Below are 25,282 nucleotides of genomic sequence, written 5' to 3'. Positions count from 1 at the left end.
GTGGTTTTTTTGTTTTTTGAGATAGCATCTCGCTCTGTTGCCTAGGCTGGAGTGCAGCAGTGCAATCAGAGCTCACTGCAGCCTTGACCTCCTGGGCTGAAGCAATCCTCCCACCTGAGCCTCTCATGTAGTTGGGACTACAGTCATGCACCACCATGCCCAGCTAATTTTTGATTTTTTTTTTTTTTGAGATGAAGTCTCGCTCTCGTTGCCCAGGCAGGAGTGCAATGGCACAATCTCAGCTCACTGCAACCTCCACCTCCCAGGTTCAAGCGATTCTCATTACTTGGCCTCCCAAGTAGCTGGGATTACAGGCACTCACGACCTTGCCAGGTTAATTTTTGTATTTTTAGTAGAGACGGGTTTCACCATGTTGGCCAGGCTGGTCTCGAACTCCTTACCTCAGGATCCACCTACCTCGGTCTCCCAAAGTGCTGGGATTACAGGCGTGAGCCACCATGCCTGGCCTGCCCAGCTAATTTTTAAATTTTTTTGTAGAGGTGGGGTCTCACTTTATTGCCCAGGCTGGTCTCGAACTCCAGGGCTCAAGTGATCCTCCCGCTTCAGCCCCACAAAGTTTTGGGAGTACAGGTGTGAGCCACTGTGCCCAGCCAATGTTTGAGAGAGAAGTCTACACAGAACGCACGAAGTCCCAGCAGTCCAGATTCAGCTCAGGATGGCCTACTGAGGCACAGCGGGGTGGGTCACAGGCACCAGGCCTCTTACCGCGTGCATCTCTTGCTATATAACCAGGCCAGTGTTGCCTGTGACCCTCTCTCCAAGTGTCATTTTCCCTACAGTCACACATGCCTCGCTTCCCTGCTCCCCTCATGGCAGGTTCCTACTTGTCCTCCAATACTCTGCTCCAACAGCAGCTCCTCTAGGAAGCCCTCCTGACACTCCACCCCTTGGGGCTGACTACTCCATCCGTTACTCCCACAATGCCTTCTAACCTCCCTCCCCTGCCACCATGCCACACTGGGTTCTGATCATGGCCACGTGTCTGTCCATCTCCCATCTCTCCTAGTGGACTCCAAGTGCCTTCTGAAGGTGGGGCTGTGCCTTGATGATCATAGCCCCCCGCCCCATGCACCCAGTGGCACAGACTGGTGCTCACTACGCCGACACTGAAGCAATCAATGAAGGACTGAAGAAGGGAATGCATGGAGACCAAAGGGAGCCTGGCTGCAGCTTAAGCTCTGCCCTTGTAGGAGAACTTGAAGTAGGTTGCTGGAATTTTGATGGCAAAGGAACAGCCAGCATTCACTGCCCTTTACGGAGTGCATGACATACTTTCTGTAGTCTCTCGTTTGATCTGTATGAAAACTCCAGGAGGCTGGTATTGTTCCCACTTTACAGAAGAGGAGACTGAAGGTCTGAGGGAGAAAGTTTTGCCTCAAGTTGCAGTGAGCAAATGCACAGCTAGGATTTAAACCCAGATCTGCCGGTCCCCAGATTCTGCCTGCTTAGCCAAGCAACTGGTGGGAGGCGGGTGGGAAGGGGGACAGAATGGGAAGACGGAGACCTGGAGCTGACACACACAAAGCCAATATCGGGCTGATGGTGGGTTCTGCATCCAGGGATCATCTCCCAAATCTCACCATCCTGGGGCCACCTGCTCCGCTTGCTCAGCCACTGAGGGGCTTGGAGTCTAGAAGAATGTCTAGACAAGATGCAGAGGATCACAGGAGCAATACTAGGCTGGCTGACAAAGAGCCAGACCCAGAGCCAGAGAGGGCAGGGCCTGCCTCACCCTGCAGCTGCTCAGGGCACCGGCTTCAAGCAAACAGTGGCAGCCTTGGGGGAATGTGCTGGGGCCAAGCCCACTCTACCACGGGGTAAAGAGCAGAACTCGAGACCGGAGGTCAGAACACAGGAAGGCTGGCCTTGGTTTGGCTGCCTGCTGGTGACGATGGGCAGATTACCAAATGACAACAGTGCTGACTCCATGCCCAGATGTGCCACAGACTGTGTGTGCACTGCCTACAATTAATTGTCACAATGACCCCTTTCCTCCACCCACTTCAGAGACCAGAAAACTGAGGTAGAGAGGAAGAATGATGACCCCACCGTGCAGCTGTGAGTGGCTGAGCTGGGGCAAAGCCCTGCAGCATGGCTCTGGCTTTAGAGCCACAATCCCCTCTGCTCTGCTGCCTTGTCTACAAAATGGGGACAAAGAGCCCCATGTGTTTCCAACCTTGCAGGTCTCCAGTGGATCAAATGAAACAATGGTTCTGAAGTGCCCCGTAAGCCCCAGGAGGTGTGCACTGATTTGGGATGTCAGCAGCAGAACAAACACCAAAGCCCTTAATGCTACCACAGCATCGCAGAAGCTCGGGTCTCAAAGGGCCTTTTCTAATCCCCTCTACAAATCTCAGCCTCATCTCCCCACCTGCTGCTCCAGGACAAGCAGCTTGCCACCTCCCCAGGCCTTCTCCCCACTCTGTGTACAGGCCAGCTGACTAGAAGTCTTCCAGATGGAGTTCTTTTCCAGGACTGCAGCCGCCTCTCCCTCCAGGAGAAAGGCCTGCACCTCACAGCAAGAGCAGAAGCCTGGGATGTCTCAGCATGGAGTGGGGTGAGAGGAGACGACAGGTAGGCGCTCACTCCATAAAGCCCTCCTGACACGCAGAACGCAGCTCTGAGCTGGGAGGTTCCGAGTGCACTATCCTGTCGCTCCTGGCCCCGCCCAGCCTCTCCAAGAGTTGGCATGGCAGCTTCCTAGAGGGAGCTTCTCCACCAGTCCCGCCGCCTATAGAGGCAGAGACCCTGAAGGGCCACTTGCACCTCATCATTTCACAGATGACAACTTGGAGGCCCAGAAAGCCAGAGACATGTCCAAGGCCACAGAGATGTCAGGAGCAAGTAGCAGGCTGAAATCTGGTTTGCAGTGAAGTTTTCTCACATAGGGCAGGAACGCCTAGAAGTTCAGACTCAGTAGAAATGGGCTCCCTCTTTGGCCAGCTCCTGCCTGCCTGCAGCACCACATGGCTGGAGGTGATGACGGTGAAGCCGTGCAAGGGTCAGTTACCAACCAGATATCCCTCTGCCATCGGCACCACTCTGCAGGGGCAGGGGCGGCTGGGCAGAGGAAAGGAGCCTCCAGTGCAGCTGTGGGGCTGGACACATTCACAGGGGCCTGTCTTCCCTAACCCCTCACCCTAGTCCCCATTTGGGTGCCCCAGACCCTGGGCAGAGGGCCTAATCCACACTCAGCAACAGTGCAGGCGCCCCGACCACTGTCTCAGCTCTGTACTCCGCCGGGTCCACAGGGAGAAAGGACCAAGCAGCTGGCTGGGGCTGGAGCCTGGAGGTGGTGACTGCTGCTCCCTCCTGCCACATCCTCAGAAAGGCTTTTGAGGTGCCCACTATGTTTAAACCTGGATCTGCCAGCCCCCAGAGTCTGCATTCTTAGCCAAGCATCTTGTAGGAGGCAGATAAGAGAGGGGGACCACCCAATGCTGTAATTACCTTAGGGGATAGCTCTCCTAGTCTTTAGGACTCACCTACCACAGTGGACTTGAGGCTGTCCAGGCCATTTTCTGGGCAGTGGGGGCCTGGCCATCTCATGCAGGACACCCCCCAGGGGCCACCAGAGTTAAGTTCCTCAAGGGGCCCTTTTCCTTCCTCACCAGCCCGGGGTGCTCAGGACCAGGATTAATGACCTACCCCTCTCTTTTGGGGGCCTCTGCTCAGTGTCACTGAGCTTGCATTGGCCCTGGATCAGCCCCAGGAGATGGGGGCGGCACAAGATCGTCCCAGGGGCTGTGGATTCTCTCCTTCATCTGAACTCTCAAATGCAGACAAACCAGGATAGTGACCTGATTCTACTCTGTCCTGGCTTCAGCCCTAACCTGAATACCAGAAACGCCAACATGTCGGTGGCTCCGGGAATCGGCACCCGGGAGTCTGGGAGCCACTGCTCTTCTGACGGGGGCTGGCATTCTCTCTACTAAGTCCGACCAGGGGCGCCTCAGTTTTAGCTTCATCCTATTAGAATTCATTTTTGAAACACTAGGATGACAGGTTACTACCTGATACTGACATACATAAAACTTTCTGGAAAGGAGAGTTCTAAGTGGAAGTACTATCTCCTTTCTGGCACTGGCACTTTACGAAACCAGAGTAAAATCCGTCTGAAGCACGGAGGATGAAGGACGGGGTGATCCTGCACTGCTGGTTCCTTTGAGACATTTAGGCTGACATGTGACACAGACTCACACAATGCAATGTCACTCCATTTGGTTTTGAAATAAAGTAGCCCTTGACCACACTGTACCTATTCTTTGTTCAGGAAGTTCTGGAGTGGTCGCTGGCTAAAAGCAATCTAATTCCTGGCTATGAATGACATGCCGATGGTCTCCCACCTTTGTGCCTGGTCTCAGCACAGCACTGTGTGCGTAGTGGCACTTACTCTAGGCTGAAGGGGCTGGCCGCCCTTCCTGACAGCCCGGGCTGTGGCAGGCTGCCTCCCCCACGCTCAGGGCCTGCGGGAAGGGGAAGGGATCCACAGGATACCGTGTAGGGACACAGCTGCTATTTCGCCCGCCCTCCAGTAGCCCCATGAGGCCACCACTTGCTGCCCATTTTGCAGATGACGAACTGGAGGCCCAGCCAGGCTGAGCTGCTGTCAAGACTGCTTTCCAGAACTAAGTTCTGTCCTGTCCACAGGGCATCACCCTCAGGGGAGAGAGAGAAAGGGCCTGGGGAACAGGGACAGTCTGCCCTCTCCCTACTCTCCACCTCAGAGTCCAAAACCGCCAGGCTCTGCCGGGCCCAAGATGAGCCCTAGCTGACCACAGACCCTGTAATCCATCCTGCACCATCAACCTTGTCCGGGCCCAGTGCTTCATCAATGCCAAGCTTTCCTGACCCCAGTGATGGGCCAGTGCAGACACCCTGGGTTGCTTCAAGGGACGTTTGGCTCTGGATTTAATACTTACCCTACCCAGAGGAGTACAGGAAACATGGGTGAAGCGCTTTAGGGTCTCCACATTGATAAAGTAAAATAAAGAGCAGGAGAGATGCTTCCAGAGCTCCTGAGGTTGGCAAGGGTGTGTAATGTAAACAAAGATGGGTGAGCCTCTCCCTCTCCTGCTGGAGACACTCCTGGAGTCTAAGGGGAGCTCCACCCCTTGTACAATGCTTGGGTGAGGCCAGGAGAGTCTCAGTGCACGGCCTCAGCCTCTGGGACCCTTACTTCTTTAAAGTGTGCCACAGTGTGCTGGACTACGGGTCAGGGGCAGACATGATGAGACATCCACCATGCCCAGAGGAAGTCCTGAACTGCCAGCACACCCTGCTGCTCTTAAACAGCCTGACATCTATTCCCAGCCTTTAGAATCTCAGTGTTACGATGGTCCAAACAAACTGTTAATGACTTTGCCAGGAAAAAAAGAAGAATAAATTAAAAGCAATCACCAAACCCAAGCAACTAGAGGCCTAAACATTGGTCTTAAGTCCCTAAAGTTGGAAAACACAAATATCTTCCTTAGGGGGAGCACCCTGTGGCCAGCATCACATGGAGAACTTGACTTGGCCGGGCACGGTGGCTCACGCCTATAATCCCAGCACTTTGGGAGGCCAAGGTGGGGGGATCGCTAGAGCCCAGGAGTTCGACACCAGTCTGGGCAACATGGCAAGACCTTGTCTCTACCAAGACCTTGTCTCTACTAAAAATACAAAAATTAGCCAGGCATGGTGGTGGGAGCCTGTAGTACCAGCTACTGGGGAGACTGAGGATGTGGTGAGCAGAGATGGCGCCACTGCACTCCAGGCCTGGGTGACAGAGTAAACCCTGCCTCAAAAAAATAAAATAAAAAATTTTTAAAAATTAAAACATTTTCTTTAAAATAAAAAATATTTTAATTTTTTAAAAATAAAAATTAAAAAAAGAATTTGATTCCTGCTAAAAGAAAAAAAAAAGGAACTGGACACTGGACCCTGCTCCTTCCAGCAGCCCTCCAGGTCAGGCACCATTCTTATTCCCATTTTACAGATGCAGCTGCTGAGCGTCAGAATCCACAGGCTGGGCGGTGGCATTCAATTTTCCCTCCTCAGATTCCATCCTCCTGAGTCACACAGACCTCGTGACATCTGACAATCCAAGGCCACTGCTGATTTCTACACCAATAAAATGTGACTGCTGTGCGGCTCAGGCTGTGGGGAGGGAGAGCTGCATCTGACTCAGGAGAGGGGAAGCTCTGCTCCTACTCTGCCCCCCACCCCCTTCCCTAGGCAGGCAGCCCTGCAGAGGTCAGCTCCAAGCGTCTGCCAGGCAGGAAGGGGCCACTCTGGCAGCTTACAAGGAGCTAGCAGAAACACGAATTTTGGAGGATTTGAGGAAGGAACAAAACTAGAATACTGGAGCTGCGACTACTGCGGGCTTGCTTCCTTTTAGGATTATGGGGCTGGCAGAAGACAAGGACCTCCCTAAAATCTTTCACCACCACAGATGTTCCAACCACCACTGAGAAGAAAGCGGTGGCTTGGGCTTGCTGTAAATACAATTCTGGGATGGAGCAGAGGGCTGTGGTTCTGTGGGGCAGATGCCTCTCCCTACAAAAGGGAGCACATGTGGGCGGGAATGGGGGGTGCACTACTCCACCCCCAGGGGACCCAGAAACCAGTGCAGGGGGCCCAGAAAGTCCTGAACACCCACATGCAACCGAGGGAGCGACCAGTGCAGCGGACTCCAGGCAGAACAGAAAAGAAGGGAAAGAACACCTGAGAACAAGCCCCTTGCCTTGTTCAGATTTCCAGCTTCCTTTAGTCAGAGGCTAGAGAATTCCCAAGGCGAGTGGAACATCGCGAACGCTCTGCCACGGCTACTACAGGAAACAGAGCCACATGCAAACACCCAGAGGGCTCAGGGTAAGCAGTGAGATGGTTCCACAGCAGAACACCTGTCAGACCTTTTCTTGGACACCCCTACCTGGGGTGCGGAGCTGGCCACAAGGGGCGACGACTTTGTTGTGACCGTAAGAGGTATGTGAGGGCACCTGAAATGCTTTCTTCCAATGGCTTCTAAACTGCCCTTTGTGGCAGCGGAGCCCTCTGGTCAGAAAGAATCCCGGCTGAAGTGGGTGCTGGGGTCCTGTCAGTGTGGCCCCCTCATGAGAGAATCATGGACACAGTCCTCATTTAACAGGTAGGGAAACTGAGGCCTGCTGGGGCCCACAGAGGTCAAAATCATTCATCCAAGGACAGACGCATGCTGAGCTGCAGGCAGAGCTAGGAAGGCCACTCATCCGCCCCGCCTCTGTGACACAACCAATGCTGGCCCTAAGCCATCCCAAGTCTACCTCACCCAGGGGAGGCAGCTCTGGGGTTCAGGAGCTCCCTGCCCTTCAGATCCCATGATAGGATACTGCACCCCAAAAGGGTCTGCCAACTAGAAGGCCTCAGCTGTCCCCTTTTTCCTAGCTCCCTGGAGGAGGGGGGCCTCAACTCTGCCTGTCATCCGCGAGGGGCTACCCTGGGCAGCGCGAGGCCAGTCTGCCACAGAAGGGGACAGGAGCAGGGGATGTGGCCATGCCCTTCCTCTCACCCCTGCGAACTGAGAGATGTGGGAGACTGACAGCGTGGAAAGAGGAGAGAAGGCGGGTGCACACAGATGGCCAGGGAGACAGACAGACAGACAGGCAGTGGTTACCTGTGGGCCAGGACCCATGGGCCCCATGCCTCGGGGAGGGTTCATTCTCTGCATTGATCCTCCCATGTTGGGGTGGCCTGTGTGAGAGAGGAGGCGCGCCATGGGGTGGCAGGAGTCGAGGGAGGAGGAGCCCCTCCTGGCATCCTCAGCCACCCTAGGCCCACCCCGCCCTCTCTACCTTGTTGTCGTGTGGGATCCATGGAATTGGGCAGCAATGGCTGTGTCCCAGGAACTCCTCCTGGAGGCTGAAAGAGATGCAAGACACAAGCTGAGCAGTTTCCGGAGCTGCTGGACATGGGGAGAGGCATCTACCTGTCCCACCCAGTTCCCCACCTGACCACGTGGGGCCACTCATGGCCTCCCTGAGACCACTTCTGCTGCCTGCCAACGGGAGAAGGTCACCCCAGGCCTACCAGTCAGCTCAAACTGGTGTTAGCTAAAACCGTGTCATTGTTTGCGGGGCTCTGTGGGAGGGAAACTGTCACCTCATCCTGCTGTCTTGGGGTAGGGAGTCTGGGTACCTATCAGAGCTCTGAAATGAGGCAGGAGACCAAATTCTCTAGGTCTTGCTCTGGCTGCAGCACCGACCACCTTGTTCTCAGAGGCAGCAGTGCCCACTCCCTCCTTCTGCCCAAATCCCATCTTGCCTTTGTCTCACAGACACACACCTCATTTTAGCTCTATCCAAATTACGGGGACTGAGACACCCACTACCTAAAATCCTATCACTGTGGGAAGCCCTGTTTAAACGGGAACAGAGGATGAGGAGGATTTTAGGATTGAGATGGGGAAACTGAGGTCACAGGCCTGAGGGCTCCCAGTCACAGGTTGCAGAGCCAAGCAGCACCCAGGTTATATCCCATCAGCTTCTACAATATGGAATGCCACCCAGCCCTGGGGTGGGAGAGGTGGCCATTAGGAGAGGGGCAGGGGTACTGGACGAGAACCCGGCTCCGGAGCTGGGGCCATCGGCGGTGCTGGTGTGGTTGCTAATGAGAAGATAAACGTGGGGGCCACGGGTTTCCTGGGTGAACACTTGGCCCACCCGCTGTGAAAACCTATTAAAAGCGATTTACTTGAGACTGAAGTTATTTCAGCTGCAACTGGAAAAAGAGAGTAGGATTTGCTGGGGGAACTTTGTTTCTAGGACCCCATCCCTTAGGGCTAAATACGAGCCTTTGCCTTTGAGAGGAAAAGCCTTTGGTGATGGCTGGTCATCTTTCCCTATTGGCAGGTGCCAGTGCTACTCAAAGGCTGGGCATCTGTGACAGGGGTCTGTCCTCAAGGGCCCCCAGCCCAGGCTGTGCTGCTGTGGGGGAGGCTGAGTGGGGAGCTCCTCTGCCTTGAGCTCAATGGTGAACTCCAAACCGGTTTTGAAACGAGGTGGTGGAAAGCGAAGGGACAGACTGTCACTGATTTCTCCAGCTTCAGAATGGAACAGGGGAGCAGGTGGGTGTGGTTAAGGTGCAAGAGGATTATGTGAGGGCCTAGGGAGTGTCTAACGTTCACGAAGTAGAATTGGTTTTTGTTTTGTTTTGTTTTGTTTTTTAAGACAGAGTCTCTTGCTCTGCTGCCCAGGCTGGAGTGCAGTAGTGTGATCATAGCTCACTGCAGCCTCGAACTCCTAGGCTCAAGCAATCCTCCTGCCTCAGCCATCCCAAGAGCTGGGACTACAGGCACGCGCTGTCACACCTGGCTAATTTTTAAATGTTTTGTATTGATGGGGTCTCACTATGTTGCCTAGACTCCTATCAAACTCTAGGCTCAAGTAATCCTCCTGCCTCAGCCTCCCAAAATGCTGGGATTACAGGTGTGAGCCTCTGCGCCTGGCCCACAAAGTGGCAATTAGCACCTGCTGTTTCCGTCTGCCTGTGGGGGCTCAGTATCTTTCCAATCCCTGGATTTTAGTTTTCCGGCCTCTCACTGTCTCCCAGCCCTGCTTCCTGGCCCCAGGTTCCCCAGCTCTGAATCACTTGGCTGGTTTGTGTCTGCCCACTGGGGGTTTGTGGTTTTTATAGAGTCCTGGTGACTCAGGAAGGCCCGCCTCTAAGGCTGTCTGGAGTGCAGGATCCCAGGACACGGAGGTAGATGGGGGACCGTCAGGGTCATGAGTTACCCAGTGCAGGACCACCTCATCCAACCCTGACAGTGCAGCCGTGGGGCTTGGCAGTCACTCTCTCCAGGTAGCCCAGTGCTGACCACCAATTCTTGGAGAAAGTTCCTCCATGGGTTCCTCTAACCCTCCTATGTATCGGAACTCCAGGGGCACAGCTTGGCCGTCCAGAGGCTCAGAGGAGGCCTGGAGGTCGCGTCCCTCACTGAGGTGACCCTGAGACAGGGACAGACAGTCTGGGCCTCTTCTATCAGGGAAAGAAGCTGTGCAATCACCAAGGGAAGGGGTCTCACCCTGAGAGGGCTGAAGCCCTCAAACTTAAGGAGGAAAAACAACGGCTTGTATATGGGGCCATAATTACAAGCTGTGCACACACCCTTGGCGCCTACAGGGGAGCGAGTTGCTCTGGGGCTCCTGGACAGAGGCCATCTCTTCTCCTACAACACTGCGTGTGGGGCAAGGCACAGGAAGCATCTGCCCAGGAAACGGACAAATCCCTGCTGCATCCGCGTGCTGTCTCACCTGCCCCGCCAGCACAGCCAGCCTGCCAGGTGGGAGCTCCGCCGAGATGCGTGTGGGAGGGCTCTCTGACAACCCTGGATTCCAGCCACTCCCTCCTAAACCCAGCTGAACTCCACTGTCACCACCCATCCAACCACCCGCACTTGAGAAAACAGCAACTCTCCATGCACAGCCTCTAGCCAGGGAGGCAGATGGGAGGCAGGCTGAATCACCAAGGACCCTGAGGCCACGTCACTGACCCTTTGCTTCTTGTTCCCCTAAGGGCCCTTCTCACTCCCCTCACCCAGAAGGCACATTCATAATGGCCTGTGAGCCCCAGCAAGTCCTCTAGTCTCTGCTCCCTCCACTCATCACAGGAGAGAACTGAGCTAACTCGGGTGGCACAGGACTTCTGTTAACTGGCAGCCCCGACGAGGGCACTCTTCAAGAAACCCCCAGGGACAATACCTGTGGAAGGGGCACATGCCTCTTTGGAGGATAAAAATTTCTTGAGGTCAAAGGGAACTGGAAAACCAGAGTAGATTTTTTTTTTTTTTTTTGGAGACGGAGTCTCGCTCTGTCACCCAAGCTGCAGTGCAATGGCGCAAATTTGGCTCACCGCAGCCTCCGTCTCCTAGGTCCCAGTGATTCTCCTGCCTCAGTCTCCCAGAGAGCTGGGATTACAGGCACACGCCATCATGCCTGGCTAATTTTTGGATTTTTAGTAGAGACAGGGTTTCACCATGTTGGCCAGGCCGATCTTGAACTCCTGATCTCAAGTGATCCACCTGCCTGAGCCTCCCAAAGTGCTAGGATTATAGGCATGAGCCACCACACCCAGCCCCAGTGTAGATTTCTACTGGGGGGTGGCAGGGAGGTTGGGAAAACTGGTGTGTAATGCAAAGTACAGATGATGGATTTATCCCCAGTTTGCTCTCGAGTGGTTGCTCATGATTAGTTGCTGAGCAGAAACATACACACCCCCTCTCCATATCCTTTAATTGCCGGAAGAAGGGCCACAATTATGATAAGGAAGTAGCTCCTCTCTCCCTGGCAGAGGCCAGTTTGGACCAAGAAGAGCTCCTGGGTGGGCTGGTGGGAAGGCTGCTGCTGGGGCCCCTATGTGCCACGGCAAAGCAGGCCCAGTGGTGACGGGTTAAAAACACAGATGGGGGCCGCAATCTCACATCTGTGAAAGCTGATGAATGGGGTGGGGTGGAGTACAATCAGCACTGGGCTGGAACCAAGATCAACTCCAGCCCAGCTCACTTTGGGAAGTCACTCCTCCACTCTGACCTTTTGTTTCCTCATCTGTGATGTATCCAGGGACCCCTTCTTTTGCTCAAAAAGCTGCGTCTCTAATTCCTCTTGTCCAAATTTGTCCCCTTCATGTCAGAGAAAATAGAAAATGAAGGACTTTTGGAGAAAAAAAAAGAAAAGAAAAAAAAAGATGGGAACCCAATAGGCAATTTAACATTAAAATTGGAGAGCTGGCCAGGCACGGTGGCTCATGCCAGTAATCCCAGCACTGTGGGAGGGCAAGGCAGGATGAAGTCAGGAGTTTGAGACCAGCCTGGCCAACATGGTGAAACCCTGTCTCTATTATAAATACAAAAATTAGCCGGGTGTGGTGGTGCACACCTGTAATCCCAGTTACTTGGGTGGCTGAGGCAGGAGAACTGCTTGAACCCAGGAGGCAGAGGTTGCAGTGAATAGAGATTGCACCACTGCACTCCAGCCTGGAAGACAGCGAGACTCCGGTTTAAAAAAAAAAAAAAGACAATTGGAGACCCCTGGTTATGATCATCTCTACATGGTGCCTGCATTACCTCACTCAGGAGCCTTCTTGTAGAGCCCTGAGAATGAAAAGCATCACACTCCGACAATGCCAATTTAGCTGGTGACTAAACTCCCAGTTCCAAAGGCAACAGGGGCTGGATGCGCTGGCACTGCCGTCAGATTTTTTTGAAGGGCTTTTGCAAAGTCACCGAAATAATTCTGTTTAAAAAAACTGGGGCATAAAATTTCCCTGATGTTTCTTGAAAGTTTAAGTCTGTCTATCCTCAAAAGAGGCATCTATTCATATTTACTTCTGCAACTCCTCTCCTGCCCTGAACCAGGGAGGGTGGCATGGGGGCTGATTTCTCCAGACCACCAAAACTGCCAACCCTAATGGGCCAGCAAAAGGCATATGACCCCAGGCAAAAGGCCCTCCCCATAATCAGACTCCTTTTCTAATTACATGAACAAATCCTTTCTTGTTTTGAGTTGGGTCTGGGAAGCAGGCAGACATTGCTGAAAAACTCACAAATCTCCTGCTCCGCTGCATCCAGGCTCCTGATCTAAGCATTCCTACGGGCCATTTCCCCCCCTAGTAGCAGGATTATATTTACCAGCCTTGGCAATTCTCAAAAGCTTCCAGGAAAAAATGCACATTGTCAATTAACTTCATTAAGGAGGAAGACCCTCTTCCAAGAAGGGGGTGGAAGGGAGGGGCAGGGCATTACCATCTTCTCTAGAATAGCCGAAACCCTGCAATCCCAGATGCGCCTTGGCTCCATCTGCTGCCACCTTCTGAACTCCAGAATGGGCTGTCCAAAGGCCATCTGGAGAGGCAGGTGAACTGCTGCACCATGGGCACAGTGGGGACGTGGGGCCCTCTCTGGGGAACAGCTAGTAAGCTACCAGCCACGTTAAACCTGTCCCTCCACCCCTCAATCCTTTCCCTCAACTTTCATTTTGTGTCAAAGTCCACCTAGGGCCAAGGATGGCTGAACGAGGGGAGAGAGAACATGAAAAGGTACAGTACCTGGTTTCCCATTCTGATCGGGGGCCTGGGGCCGCCTGCGTATCGCGGTGACATAAAAGGCTGCAATTATAGGGAATTAGTTCAGTGACAGCCTGCCCTACTGCACAGTGACAAACACAAATGCTCTCCACTCCACAAAGTCCAGTTTTGTTATAACTAGTGATCTTTCTCCTGGTAGCCTCTTCCCTTTGAGCAAAACTTCCTTTGGGCAGAGGGAACGATAGATCCACACAACAAATGCGTCTCCTGACTCCACATTTGTTTGTGGAGATCTACTCTGGGTGGACAGGCAGCGGCTGGGACTTTGCATAAGACACGGAAAAACAGTTAAATCAATGCAAGGCAGAGGAGGAAACCTCTGCTCTCCGTAAGGGCAAATAAAAGGCTAAGAAGGACTTATATGTAACATTTTAAGGGTCTGCAGACAAAGCTGGACACACGAGCACGCACACAGGCACACACACACAGAAACCACCAGCAGGGATGGAGATGGGAGCCAGGACTGGGGGGGAAACGCCATGGAAACGGGAAGGAGACAGCGGGCTCCCTAACTTAATGCAGGGGAATGGCAGGAAAGCTTTCTCAGCAGCGCGAGTGCACAAAGAAAAGGCTTGGGATGCAGCTTCGGTTACAAACAAATGGTGAACCAAACTCAAAACCAAACCAAAAGTGAGAGAGGAAGAAACAAAAACGCAAAGGCCGCTGACAAGGTCACAGAAATATATATATTTTCCTTTTGGTTTTGTATCCAAGCTGGGTGTGAGGTCCGAGGACTGAAGACTATCTTTAGAAAAAAAAGAAATTTCTAAAAAAATTTAATTTGTCAATAAAGACTCGCAGGCAGTGGCTAGAGCACATTTTGATTTTTGTTTTTCCTCTGCGGGCTCTCTGCTTCCTCCGCGCCCCGCGTCCCCGGCGGGCGGGAGCGCCACGGTGCGTTTACCTGACTGTGGGGTCCCATCATGCTGCTAGGATTGTGAGGTGGAGGCTGTGCGTGCGGCGAGGGCTGTGACCCCGGAGGACCCTGTGAGGCCAGACAGTAGAGGCAGGTTATAGATCACAGCACATGGAGAAGCGCAGAAGAAGCTTAAAAGAACAAAAATTAAACCAAAACGAAGGGTGGGCGGCGGGCGGGCGTGCGGGGGACGGGCTCTGGTTGGTGGGAGGTGGTGGAGCTGCTGCTTTGGTCACCGGCTCAACGGTGTAAAACGGTGAGCGGGAGCGAGAGAAGCTGATAAATACATTCACAGAGGGTTGAAAGAACAAAAAATGAAGCACCTCTGTCAAAGCACACGGGAGTACAGTCCTGGACACAGCCTACCCTTGGAGCAGAGTTTGCCATGTTAAATACGTTGGTTGAGACAGGCTCAGAGGGAGTACAGTGACGCACAGAAACAGGGGACCCAGGTGCAAAGCACATAGGTGCCACTTGCGTGGGAGGTGGGGAAGGATCGGGAAAGGCCTTGCCCTCAAGGAGCTCACAGTCTGGGGGACAGTGACACGGCTATAGGTGACTCGAGGCAGGACTGATCGAGTGTCAGGGAGATGCCCAGGTGACAGGTTTCCTGGGGTCAGGAGGGCCAGGGGCACCGATGGATAAATAACAGAGATAGGAGGGGCAAAGGGCACCACAGATGTCACACACAGGGAGTGGGGGGACAGTGAGTGAGGGCCACATGGTGTGGGCAGTGCACACTCGCAAACCGTAAATTCACCTGCACTTCAAAGCAGCTCTGGGAGGTGGGGTTTCTCACTCCAATTTTTACTGATGAGGAATTTGAGTCTCAAGGGATGAAGGAACTTGACCATGGCCACAAAACTGGTCAGTGGCAGAGCCGGGATGAGAAACCCCATGGGTCCGATGCCCATCTCCAGCCCTGAAACCCAAGAGTTCCAGTGCAGAGGTGGGGAGACGGGGAAGTGCATGAAGGGGGGGGACCCCTGCCTGCTGGGCGAGTGGGTGGGTTGTCCTTTCCACACCTCAGTTCCAAGCTGATCCCCACCCCCACCGCCTGAACCCTGGGCTATGCTGACCTCGACCCTCCACCCCCTCACCCCAGAAGACATGGGCAGATGAATTCACTTCAACCTTGGGATTACAAACTATGGGTAGAAACTCACTCAGCAATTTAGCAAGCTGCAACAATTATTTCTTAAAAATCCGAGGTAAAAAAAAAAAAATCAGAGAGCTTTGTGTACTTTAAGGCAAGTGTCTTTCACGAACCCTGGTTTTGTGTGTAGATATTCATGTGTGTGTAGACTGGGTTACACCAAAGGACTTTCCTACCATGGGTCCGTAAGCATAGAGGGCTGCCTCAGAAGCACGTTCCAGCCCACCCAGCACGGGACGCTGATGCCAGGGATGAGGAGACAGGCCTCCATTCACTCTTCCCCACCCATGACTGTGCTGTTTTTTAGAAGTTGGTTTTTAGAAAAACTCAAAATGTGCACAGGGGGTGAGTGTGGCTAAATTAGAAAGAGAGAGGAGCTGCCTAGGTAGGGTTTCCCCCTCGGCCTTCTCCTGCAGAGCCAGGCTGCCAGCCGCCTGCCCACTGGAGAGGAGGGGCGGGCCCAAGCCGGTGGGCGTGGGCCCACAGAGAAGAGGTGTGCAGAGAACATCGCAGGGGGCTGTACAGGAACCCGAGGGCGCCGCCAGTGACAGGCCTGGGAGTTTCTTGGCCAAGCGAAGAGCTGCTCACTTCCGGAAAGCTCCGAGGAGCAGATGTTCCCCTACCTGCCACGCTACTAATTTCAACAAGTGTGTGTCTTTCTAGCGGCTGCCAGCAACGGCATGGTTTGTTACCATGAGCAATTTTCTTAATTAACAGACATTAATTAGCCATTTAGCAATTTTGCAAGCATTTGTTTAGCGGCTTTCCTAAACATGAATACCACTGTGATAATGGCACTGATTAGAGGGTCCCCTAATTAACAGTACAGGGAAGGAAAATTGAAATCACATAAATTAAAAAGGGAGGGGAGTTAATGAAGGCGGGACATATTTGCACCTGCAAGTCTTTTGTACCATAAAACTTGGGTGTAATGTAAACAAAACAAGATAATTTGAAGCCAACCCCAAAAAAAAGAAATATGAAAAGAACAGAGCAGGAAGGTTCAAGGGTGAGGTCCAGTTGCCAAGAGGGGGTGAAAGGCCTCCTGTCAGTTCCTCGGCTCTTGGCAAGAAGGGAGTGCCTCCTCCCTCGCGTCCTTCCCTTCCTGGTAACTGAGTGCTTCCTCAGGGCGAGCAGCAGGGCTCTGGGCAAGCCCCTCACACCTGTGTGCCCAGTGGTCAGGGAGGGCAGGTGGCTGACTCACTGACCTATTAGAGAAAACAGATGTGAAACACCTAAGAGCATGTGGCACACACGGTGGGGCCTCAATCTACGGCAGCCTTTACAAAGGACCAGTGCTCCAACCTGGGTCTGCTGAGACCCAGAGAGCAAGGCTGGCGTGTGTGCCTCCCCTGCGCCTCCCTCAGAAGCGCCCCTGGGGGACTCTGGTGACCAGCCCCTGGATAAGCTGAGGGGGCACAAGCTTGCTCTTGGCGCAGCTGCCTCAAGAAAAAAGCTGACAAGCAGTAAGGATGAAGCCAGGCTGGTCAGGGAGGCCCCAGCCCAGATCCACAACCTCTCTGGCTCATGGGGAATGGTGTGGAGCGAGCTGTTAAATCTGGGGCAGGAACAGCAGCTAGAAGTCTTCCCTCCGACTTGGAGCTAGGGGGTTGGAATGATGAGGACCAGGAATCTTGGCCCAGGCCAGCCAGTCACTTAGGGAGAAAAATGATACCACATTCTTGACAGAAGCCAAGCTAAAGCTCAGTGCCCACCTCCCCAGGGCACAGAGCTCCTCTCCCACCCGCAGTGAGGCAATGACAGACTCTGCCTGCCCACCTCTCAGCACAGAGCCAAACGCCTGCCATTTCCCAACAGGCCACCCATGTCCACATCCACGGAGAGTTCCTCTGCGTCTCCGCTATTTCCACTCAGCCCAGAGCTCCGTCACTACGTTCCCTGTGTCTAGGCTGTGTCCCTAAGACCCTGTGGCATCACAGGAAGAACCCCACATAGCCTAGCAGTCTCATGGGTGGAGAACCCTGTTTGTGGAAGCATTTGCTTCTGCAAAGAACATGACAGATGAACTGCCCATCTCTATGAGGAGTCAGGGGCTCTGCTGCCCTGTGTTTTATTAGGCCACAAAAAGTGGTCTCATCTTCCTTCCCAGCCTGCATTCTCAACAAGAGATCCACAAGTAGGTCTGGAGAAGACAGACTTTGTGCTCTTTTGGATTTGTTACCCACTCGGGCAAAAGGCTACACATGAGGAAGACAACAATGAAAAAGGATCTAGGTTGAGGGCTCTGACCTTTGATGGGACAGGGGCTGCTCTCTTCCCCAAACTCTGAACAGACCCAGCAGGCAGGCAGAGTGGACTGTGGTGGAAGGTGAGAGAAGAGGGAGTCTCAAAGTTGATGATACTGATGTGCTCTTCCATGCAGGACAACTCTCTGGTGAGGCTTCCACTCGCTGGAAGCTTTTGAGGAACCCAAAAAGGGTGCATCTGGAAGGCTGCTTGGCCAGCAGGCCCAGCTCCATTTAGACCATCTCCCCCTATGGCGCTGGATGCCTTCGGTTGCAGATGCTGCCTAATTAACCTTCCAGGGATGCGGTGGATCAGGGCAGATGGCACCCGGGAGGCTAGACTAGGGTGGCTGTGGTTCCTTACTAGATGCTTAGGGAGAAAGGCACCTGTTCAGGGGCCACCTGTTAAGTGGCTTTGACAGATTCTATCATCCTTTCCTCCAACATTTGCAGGGGAGGAGAAAAGAGAGGCCCACAACAGAGGTGTGACCTCTCCAAGACCACAGAAAACTAGCTGGCATCTGAGCCACATCTGCTAACTGTAGCCCAGGGCTCTCCTCACAACATCACATTCCCATTCGTATCTCTTTTAGATGAAGAAATAAGGTTTGGAAGGAACTGGGTTCGAATCCTGGCTCTGCCCCGACTGCATTTCCATTTTCTCATCAGTGGAACGGGGCCATGAGAGTAACAATAACAGGGAGTGTGGCTTCTACCTACATAAGCTCATCTAATCCTGGACTCCTTGCAGTAAGGGATCAATCGCCCCATTTTATTGCCAAGGAACCGAGGCTTGGAAAGATAAAGGCACTCCAGGATTGCATAGCTATTACATGGTAGAGCCAGGCCTTGATGTCTGATTCTAGAGTCTAAGGGGGTCCTGGGTAGCCCACCATTCTACAAGACTGAGAGCAGCACCTCCATGTCATCTGTCAGGGCAGAGAGCAAAGGGCAAACTGGAATGAACTCAAGGCTGAAGGACTTGGGAGAGCACCGAGATGCCGGGTGCTGACCTCCTATGTGCCCAGCCAGCCCCATGCTGGGGTCTAGACGCACATCAGGCTCATCCTGGCCCTGAGGAGCTGCCAGGCTAAGGAGAAAAATGAGGACACAGAGAGAAATAAGCTTAAGTGTTGGCTTAACCTGCCAGGGGCTATAAGAGAAGGCGATGCCTACCTCCCTGTCACTCCCAGACTGGTAAACTGAGGCCCAGAGTGGCCACAGCATGTAGGCCTGGTACCCCCATGAGCCAACCAGAACTGGGATGAGAACTGGGGTCCACTGATGGGTCAGAGCTCTTTCCACTGCACTGCACTGCCTCTGCAGGGTGATGGCAGCAGGACCAGGCCCCGGGGTAGACCCCAACACGGGGGAAAATCCCCGCTCCTGAATCTAGGAAAAGGAGGCAGGAAACACGTCCACTTCCTGTCCAGCCTTCCAGCTGCCCTGGACCCTGTTAATGGACTCGCTATTCCATCTCAGCCAGTCCCAAGATCTCTGAGTGGAGACAACTAACTCCCGCAGTGCTTTGTTATTCTTTCTCCTGTAATTTCAGCACTGGGTGGTGTTCCATCCAGCAGCTCCTGAGAGCCACTTAGGCAGGGCCCAGGAGGCTCTGTTATGGGTGTGATCGAGGCAAACACTGGGCCATTTCACAAAAACTCTGAAGTGTGGACACTGATGGTTAGTGAAAAAGCCTTTACCCACACTGACACCGTGGGGAGCAGAGCACTCCCACTGCAAAACGGATTCAAGGACTCCGCGGAAAAACATTTCAGAACCATCAGCAGGACCCCCAGCCCTCCCGCACGCTCCAGCTAAGTCCCTGCACTTCATCTGAAGCTGTCCTGGAGAGGCGAGTTGTGGTGTGACAGGAAGCGCCCACCATTATGCAGGCCTGGGGTCCAATCCCAGCTCCTCTGGTTCATTCCGAGAGTCTAGTTTCCCAACGGCTCTGAGCCTCACTGCCCTCATAAAGGAAACAAGGACTACTCCACAAACGCTGCAGGGCTGTGGCACAGCTGGCAGTGCGAGGCACACAGGGTCCCCAGTCCTGGTCCCCATCCTCCTGCTCCTGTGGCGACTCACTTGCCCTTTACAAGGAAAGCAAGAGCTTGACGTCTGGCCTCACCTCGCCAGGTCTGCTGAAGACCACGTATCTTTTTTCATGAAGCCTTTCCTGCTCCAGCCCTTCAAGTGCTCTCTAAACACGGAGCCTTTCCTCACTCCATATCTGGGGGTGCCATGTGGACCCCTCCAGGCTGGGCCGCTCACCCCACAGGTACCTCGGGGCAGGGCCCAAGCAGAGCAGCAGGGCTGAGGCAGCAAGGGCCACACTGCCATGGGCAAGGGGCAAGACCCAACAAGCCCCCGGGCAGGCACAGCTAACACTCTGGGGCTCATACGAACCAGGAAGAAAAGTTACTACCAAAAGGGTGATGAAGTTGGTCTTCTGAGCTAGATTCTTGGAGCTGGATGGAGGATAGCTCCTTAAAAATAAAACCAAAAACCAAAAACAAAACAAAACAGGCTGGGCACAGTGGCTTACACCTGTAATCCAGCATTTTGGGAGGCCGAGGCAGGAGGATTGCTTGAGCCCAGGAGTTCGAGACCAGCCTGGACAGTACGGCAAAACTCCGCCTCTATAAAAGAAATACAAAAGCTAGCTAGGTGTGGTGTTGTGTGCCTGTGGTCCCAGTTACTCAGGAGACAGAGGCAGGAGGATCCCTTGAGCCAGGGAGGTGGAGGCTGCAGCGAGCTGTGATCATGCCACTGCACTCTAGCCTGGGTGACAGTGAGGCCTGTCTCAAAAAATAAAAAATAAAAAAACACACAAACCCAAAAAAAACCCCACAAAACAAAACACAACAACAAGAACAAAATAAACCTATACCAATTTTTTAAAGGAGAAAATAAGCTATGTGTTAAGTTAAATATTCCCCAAACTCACTGCTTCTTCCTCAAATGCCATCCATATTCCTCAAATCTGCCTACACCTGTCTAGAAATCATGAGCTTGCAGAGAAACAAAGCTGAGACTAAAGTCCTGGCTCTCTGGGTTCAGAGCCTGCCTGGGAGGGGCATATGTGAGGACAGGCTGTGACCTGTACCGAGGGCACTGGTCCCAAAAACCCAAAAAGCACTGGGGCTGGAGTCCTAGCCTTGTCGCCCTGGGTCTTGGGCAGCACATCCCTAAAGCGAGGTGGGGAGCACAGGCTATGATTCTCTCATGGGTCACGAAAGCTATGAGAGTTCTCTGTAAACTGCTGACAGCTACCCAGACAGAAGCCATTACCACCCGGCCAAATCTGCCTTTTGTCTTCACAGATGGCTGCTGGGGAAAGGGGACTTGAGGTTTTAGGTTGTTAAGAGATAAAACACTCCACACATCCTCGTCCCTCCTGACTCCTAGGACACTGGCCACTGGTCTGCAGAGGCTGAAGGAGTGGGTTTTCTCGACCAGCAGCGGGACACAGAGGACCTGCGGTACTGGTGGCCTGTGTAATCTGCCTGTTAGGTGTGTCACTTTAATTGAGTGAATATAAAATTACAATAATTACACACAGCAAAAGGCACTTGACAGACAATCCAATTTGCTCCTTGGTCACAAATACTACAGAAAATGCCGTTAAGCTCAGTCTGGGGAGAAAGCCAAGGTGTGCTCAGGTGCCACGGACATCCGGAATCTGTCCCCATGGTCTGCCACACCCACAGCCTCCGAGGAGAGGGAAGCTGACCACCAGACAAGGGAAGGAAGGGAAAGCAAGTCAATTTTACATGCAGCTCTTTGGAGGAAAACTTATTTCCTCGTTTCAACCCATGGGAATGAACTTGGCATGGCTTGGAGAGGGGTGTGTGTGAAGGGTGTGTGTGTGTGAAGGGTGTGTGTGCGTGTAGGGTGTGTATGAGTGTGTGTGTTTACAGGCCAGAGCTGGGGCTGAGACACCAACTTGAGGGCAGAAGGCGACTAAGTTCCCCGCCTGCACACCCAGTGTGGGCCTGGCACATGCACAGTAGGTGGGTCCTCAGGGGGCTGAGCTGGGCCACACAGCTGCCCGGGCTTCTGCATGGTCTCCGAGAGCTCACAGTCAGGTGGGGCTCCTGGCTAGCCGGCAGAAGAGCCCATGACAATCAATGGCCCTCTGTGGGGAGAGGACAAGGAGGGGGCTGGGTTTAGAGGTCTGGCAATGGTGTGGACCATCTTCCTGGGACAGTGGGGAAGTTACTAATTAGAGAAAGCAGGAATGTACTGCATCTCCCCTTTATAGTCACTTCTGCATAAATACCAGGGATCCTTACAGCCACCAAGGTTCCATTCCTTGCAAAGGTGAGCAAATGGTTCATCGATTTCCATGTGAGTAAGGGCCCCAGCTGACCTCCCTTCCTCCCAGCAGTCTCTCCAAGGAGCCAGGGCAGCAATGGGCAGACAGCGAGGGTGCAGGGTTTGCACCATTAGGAATCTGGCTTCCCTGGACAGCCCTGCTGAGGCATGAACAGGGGCTGCTCAGTGAAGGCTCTGCTCACCAGGCATGAAGCTCACTTGCCTCCTGGAGGAAAAGAATCAGCAAGTGATGGTTTCCCAAACAAAGGGAGGAAACATGGCAAATGAAAAGTATAGGCAGTGTCTTGGCTGGGTGCGGTGGCTCAAGCCTGTAATCCCAGCACTTTGGGAGGCCGAGACGGGCGGATCATGAGGTCAGGAGATCGAGACCATCCTGGCTAACACGGTGAAACCCTGTCTCTATTAAAAAATACAAAAAACTAGCCGGGCGAGGTGGCGGGCGCCTGTAGTCCCAGCTACTCGGGAGGCTGAGGCAGGAGAATGGCGTAAACCCGGGAGGCGGAGCTTGCAGTGAGCTGAGATCCGGCCACTGCACTCCAGCCTGGGCGACAGAGCCAGACTCCGTCTCAAAAAAAAAAAAAAAAAAAAAAAGAAAGTATAGGCAGTGTCCAAAACCTAATGCGTAGCTCCTCCACACACTGCTCGCCAGCGCCTTTCTCCAGCGCCTGGACTGCGACTGCCATGATACAGATAGGAAGACTGAGCCTCAGAGATGTGAGCTCACTGGACTGGTTCCAGGTCCAACCTGCTTCCAAAGTCTAGGCTGGGTCCCTCACCCCAAGCTGCATACCCCAGGGCGAAGGCTGGTCTTGGCTGCAGCACAAAGACCCCAAGAGCACAGCCACCAGGCTGAGCTACACAGTCAGCTCAAGAGCCAAACTAGCCTGCTACCTGTTCTTAGAAATTAAGTTCAATTAGAATACAATGTAAATAAGGTTTTATTGGAACACAGTGCAAATATAGTTTTGTTGGAACACAGCCACCCTCACTCGTGTTCTGTCCATGGCTGCTTACAAAGACCTGATGGCCCACAAAGTCTAAAATATTTCCTAGCTGTCCCTTCACAGAAAAAGTCTGCAGACCCCTGATTTGGATGATGGTCCTCAAGACTGAAGAGGGAATAAACTGGAGTCTTCTTTAATTCTCAAGGAAAAACAAAACAGTGCTGCACTTTTATTTTAACCTCACATTTCTCTTGTAAGGCAAATGAAACAAAAGTTAACCCCATTTTACAAAGGGGGAAAACTGAACTATAGTGACATTAAGGCATTAATCATCAGAGCCAAGATGTATGTCACTTAGGACAAACAGAATGAGCACTGGCCAGGCATCGGCACACATGAATTCGGCTGCCACACCAACACCTTCCATGCTCACCAATCAATGAGCCCTGGGTCTCTTGGCCACTGCTCCTGAACACAGTGACAGTGCGTCATCAGAACACAAAACCCAGTGCTCACGCCCAGCTAGCTGGTCACAACCCTCCTTGCTGATGGTCTCCCCAATTTCATTCTTGCCACAATGCTGGGGAAGAAGCCCTTCCCTTGTTTGCCAGCACAAATATTCTGGGAGCTTGAATCCCAGCCTTGAGTTCTTTTGGCAGGTTCAAACTGTTTGGACCCTTCCTGTGGTGTGAATTCACAAAGAACTGGATTCTCTGGGGCCATCTGAGGCAGGAAAAGGCTCCACCTCGAATGGCTGTGGTTGGAAAGGGGCAGATAGGTATGAGAGACACAACTTTGCCTCCAGCCACTAAATGCTTAAGGAGGGCTTTCCTGCAGGAGATTCTCCGTGTATGTCCACGTGTATCCATACAACGGGGCACTCTTTTCAAGAACACAGCTCAATATCCAGAACACATGGGCAGAGCCCACCTCTACCTAGCACTCACTCTAACCGGGCACTAGGTCCCACTACCCTGAGCTAAATGCTGGAGACACGTGAACAAGCAGTATTCTGCCCTTCCCTAAAGAGCTCCAGGCTGGCCAGGGAGACCAGGGTGCAACACTTTAACAGAGGCAGAGGTACCAGTGCACTGCGGAGGAGGAAGCAGTGACCACAGAACAGTCACATTTAGGCAGGACTTGCAGAATGAACAGGTGTCTCCTGGCAGAGAAAAGGAAGGGGATTCTGGACCGCGAGGATGGCATTTATGCAGCCCAAAGACAGGCTTGGGTGTGGTTCTAGAGGACTTTATGCACCAGATGGTGGGGATGGGACCATCAGGCCAAGGGGAAGGATACTAACATCTGGGGGCTTGATCAAGGAAATGGCAATGCGATCTGTATCTTGGGAATCACATATCTATTCTGTTCCTTTCCAAAGATGTTTCTATGCCCTCTCTCAAGTTGGAAACCTATTAGATCCCCATCTGTGAGTGATTCCTTCCATCCTACCTGCTGCCCTAAGTCACATCCCAGTCCTGCACAACCAGCTCTATTTAAAAAAAAAAAAATAGAGACAGGGTCTTGCTATGTTGTCCAGGCTGGCCTCTAACTCCTGAGCTCACGCAGTCCTCCCACCTCAGCCTCCCAAGTGGGTGGGACTACAGGCATGGGCCACCATGCCCATCTCTCAGCCTTCTTTAATGCTGGCACAGAAGCTGGGAATCCTGTGCACCAGGGGAGAGTCCAGACAGCACCCCTCTCTCTCCCGGACCTCTACTGGTACAGGAAAGACAAACCTGGGGAGGAAGAGATGGGCCCGGAATCCAGACCCACTCCAGTCCTCTGGAACATGGGGTGAATGTGACCTTGCCAAACTGATCTTCTCCCCCCAGAAAAGATTTCCTTTTGCTCTGAAAATGGATAGTGCCGCAAAAACACATTCCACTCCTGCCCGCCGGCCTCCGCCACTGCTCAGGCTCCACTGTTCATCACGACAACACAGCGAAGGTGAGGTGCATATTAAAAAGGCACTGCCTCATCCACCCAGAGAATTCCTGCTCTACTTTAAGCTCTCCTGACACACGGGTGCAGACAGCCTTCCTGCCCTGCCCCTTCACCCCAGACAGTTCCAAAAAGCAATGATTCATCATATCCAACTAGGAAGGGGGGCTGCAGGGCCTTAGAAACCACAAATCCAGAATGCCCCTAATTCAACCCCAGTTGCCCACTGAGCAGAAGAAGGCTAAGGATGAAACAGCAAAGTCTGCCAAGTTTTTTCCCTTTTAGTCCTGCAGCCCCCTGGACGACTGGGTGGTTTTTCATGCCTCTTCTTCCCTCAGAAGCTTGGGGAATGGCCCAAGACCTCTTCCTCCTTCCTCTGTTAAGATGAAGCAACAGGATGGAGCAGGGAAAGAACCAGGACTCTGGGAGACACAGGTTTGGGACGTCAGGCCCACGGTCACATGGGCAGGTGCAACAACACCTGGCAAACTTGGCGGAAAATGAGAAGCAGCTCTGTAGTGCTGCTGGAAAAGCCCCAGATTCATGGGGCTTGGAGCCTGGCGTATAGTTCCCTCTCAAACTTATTTATCTCCCTTATAAAATGCGGCCACCCTACCTG

At 53.0% G+C, this 25,282-nt stretch overlaps 1 protein-coding gene and 1 long non-coding RNA gene across 33 annotated transcripts in view; one reads left to right on the top strand and one right to left on the bottom strand.

The window, feature by feature from the left end:
• SSBP3 (single stranded DNA binding protein 3) overlaps positions 1–25,282 on the bottom strand; it is a 182,121-nt gene that overhangs the window by 16,430 nt on the left and 140,409 nt on the right. For 20 of the 32 annotated variants that reach the window (XM_077994215.1, XM_077994214.1, XM_077994227.1 and 17 more), the window contains 3 exons: positions 13,078–13,137; positions 7,833–7,899; positions 7,655–7,731 (listed from right to left, as the gene is read on the bottom strand). In XM_077994215.1, coding sequence (XP_077850341.1) covers positions 7,655–7,731; positions 7,833–7,899; positions 13,078–13,137 — 204 coding nt within the window. 32 annotated transcript variants of the gene reach the window in all.
• On the top strand, positions 4–23,776 carry LOC144333260 (uncharacterized). Its single transcript, XR_013401819.1, has 2 exons — positions 4–222; positions 22,728–23,776. It is a non-coding gene; the product is annotated as an uncharacterized LOC144333260 (long non-coding RNA).

The sequence above is a fragment of the Macaca mulatta genome, chromosome 1 (genome assembly GCF_049350105.2).
Source record: "Macaca mulatta isolate MMU2019108-1 chromosome 1, T2T-MMU8v2.0, whole genome shotgun sequence".
Taxonomy (NCBI): domain Eukaryota; kingdom Metazoa; phylum Chordata; class Mammalia; order Primates; family Cercopithecidae; genus Macaca; species Macaca mulatta.
Note: the sequence above shows the minus strand (reverse complement) of the source record. Positions and strands in the feature narration are given on the sequence as shown.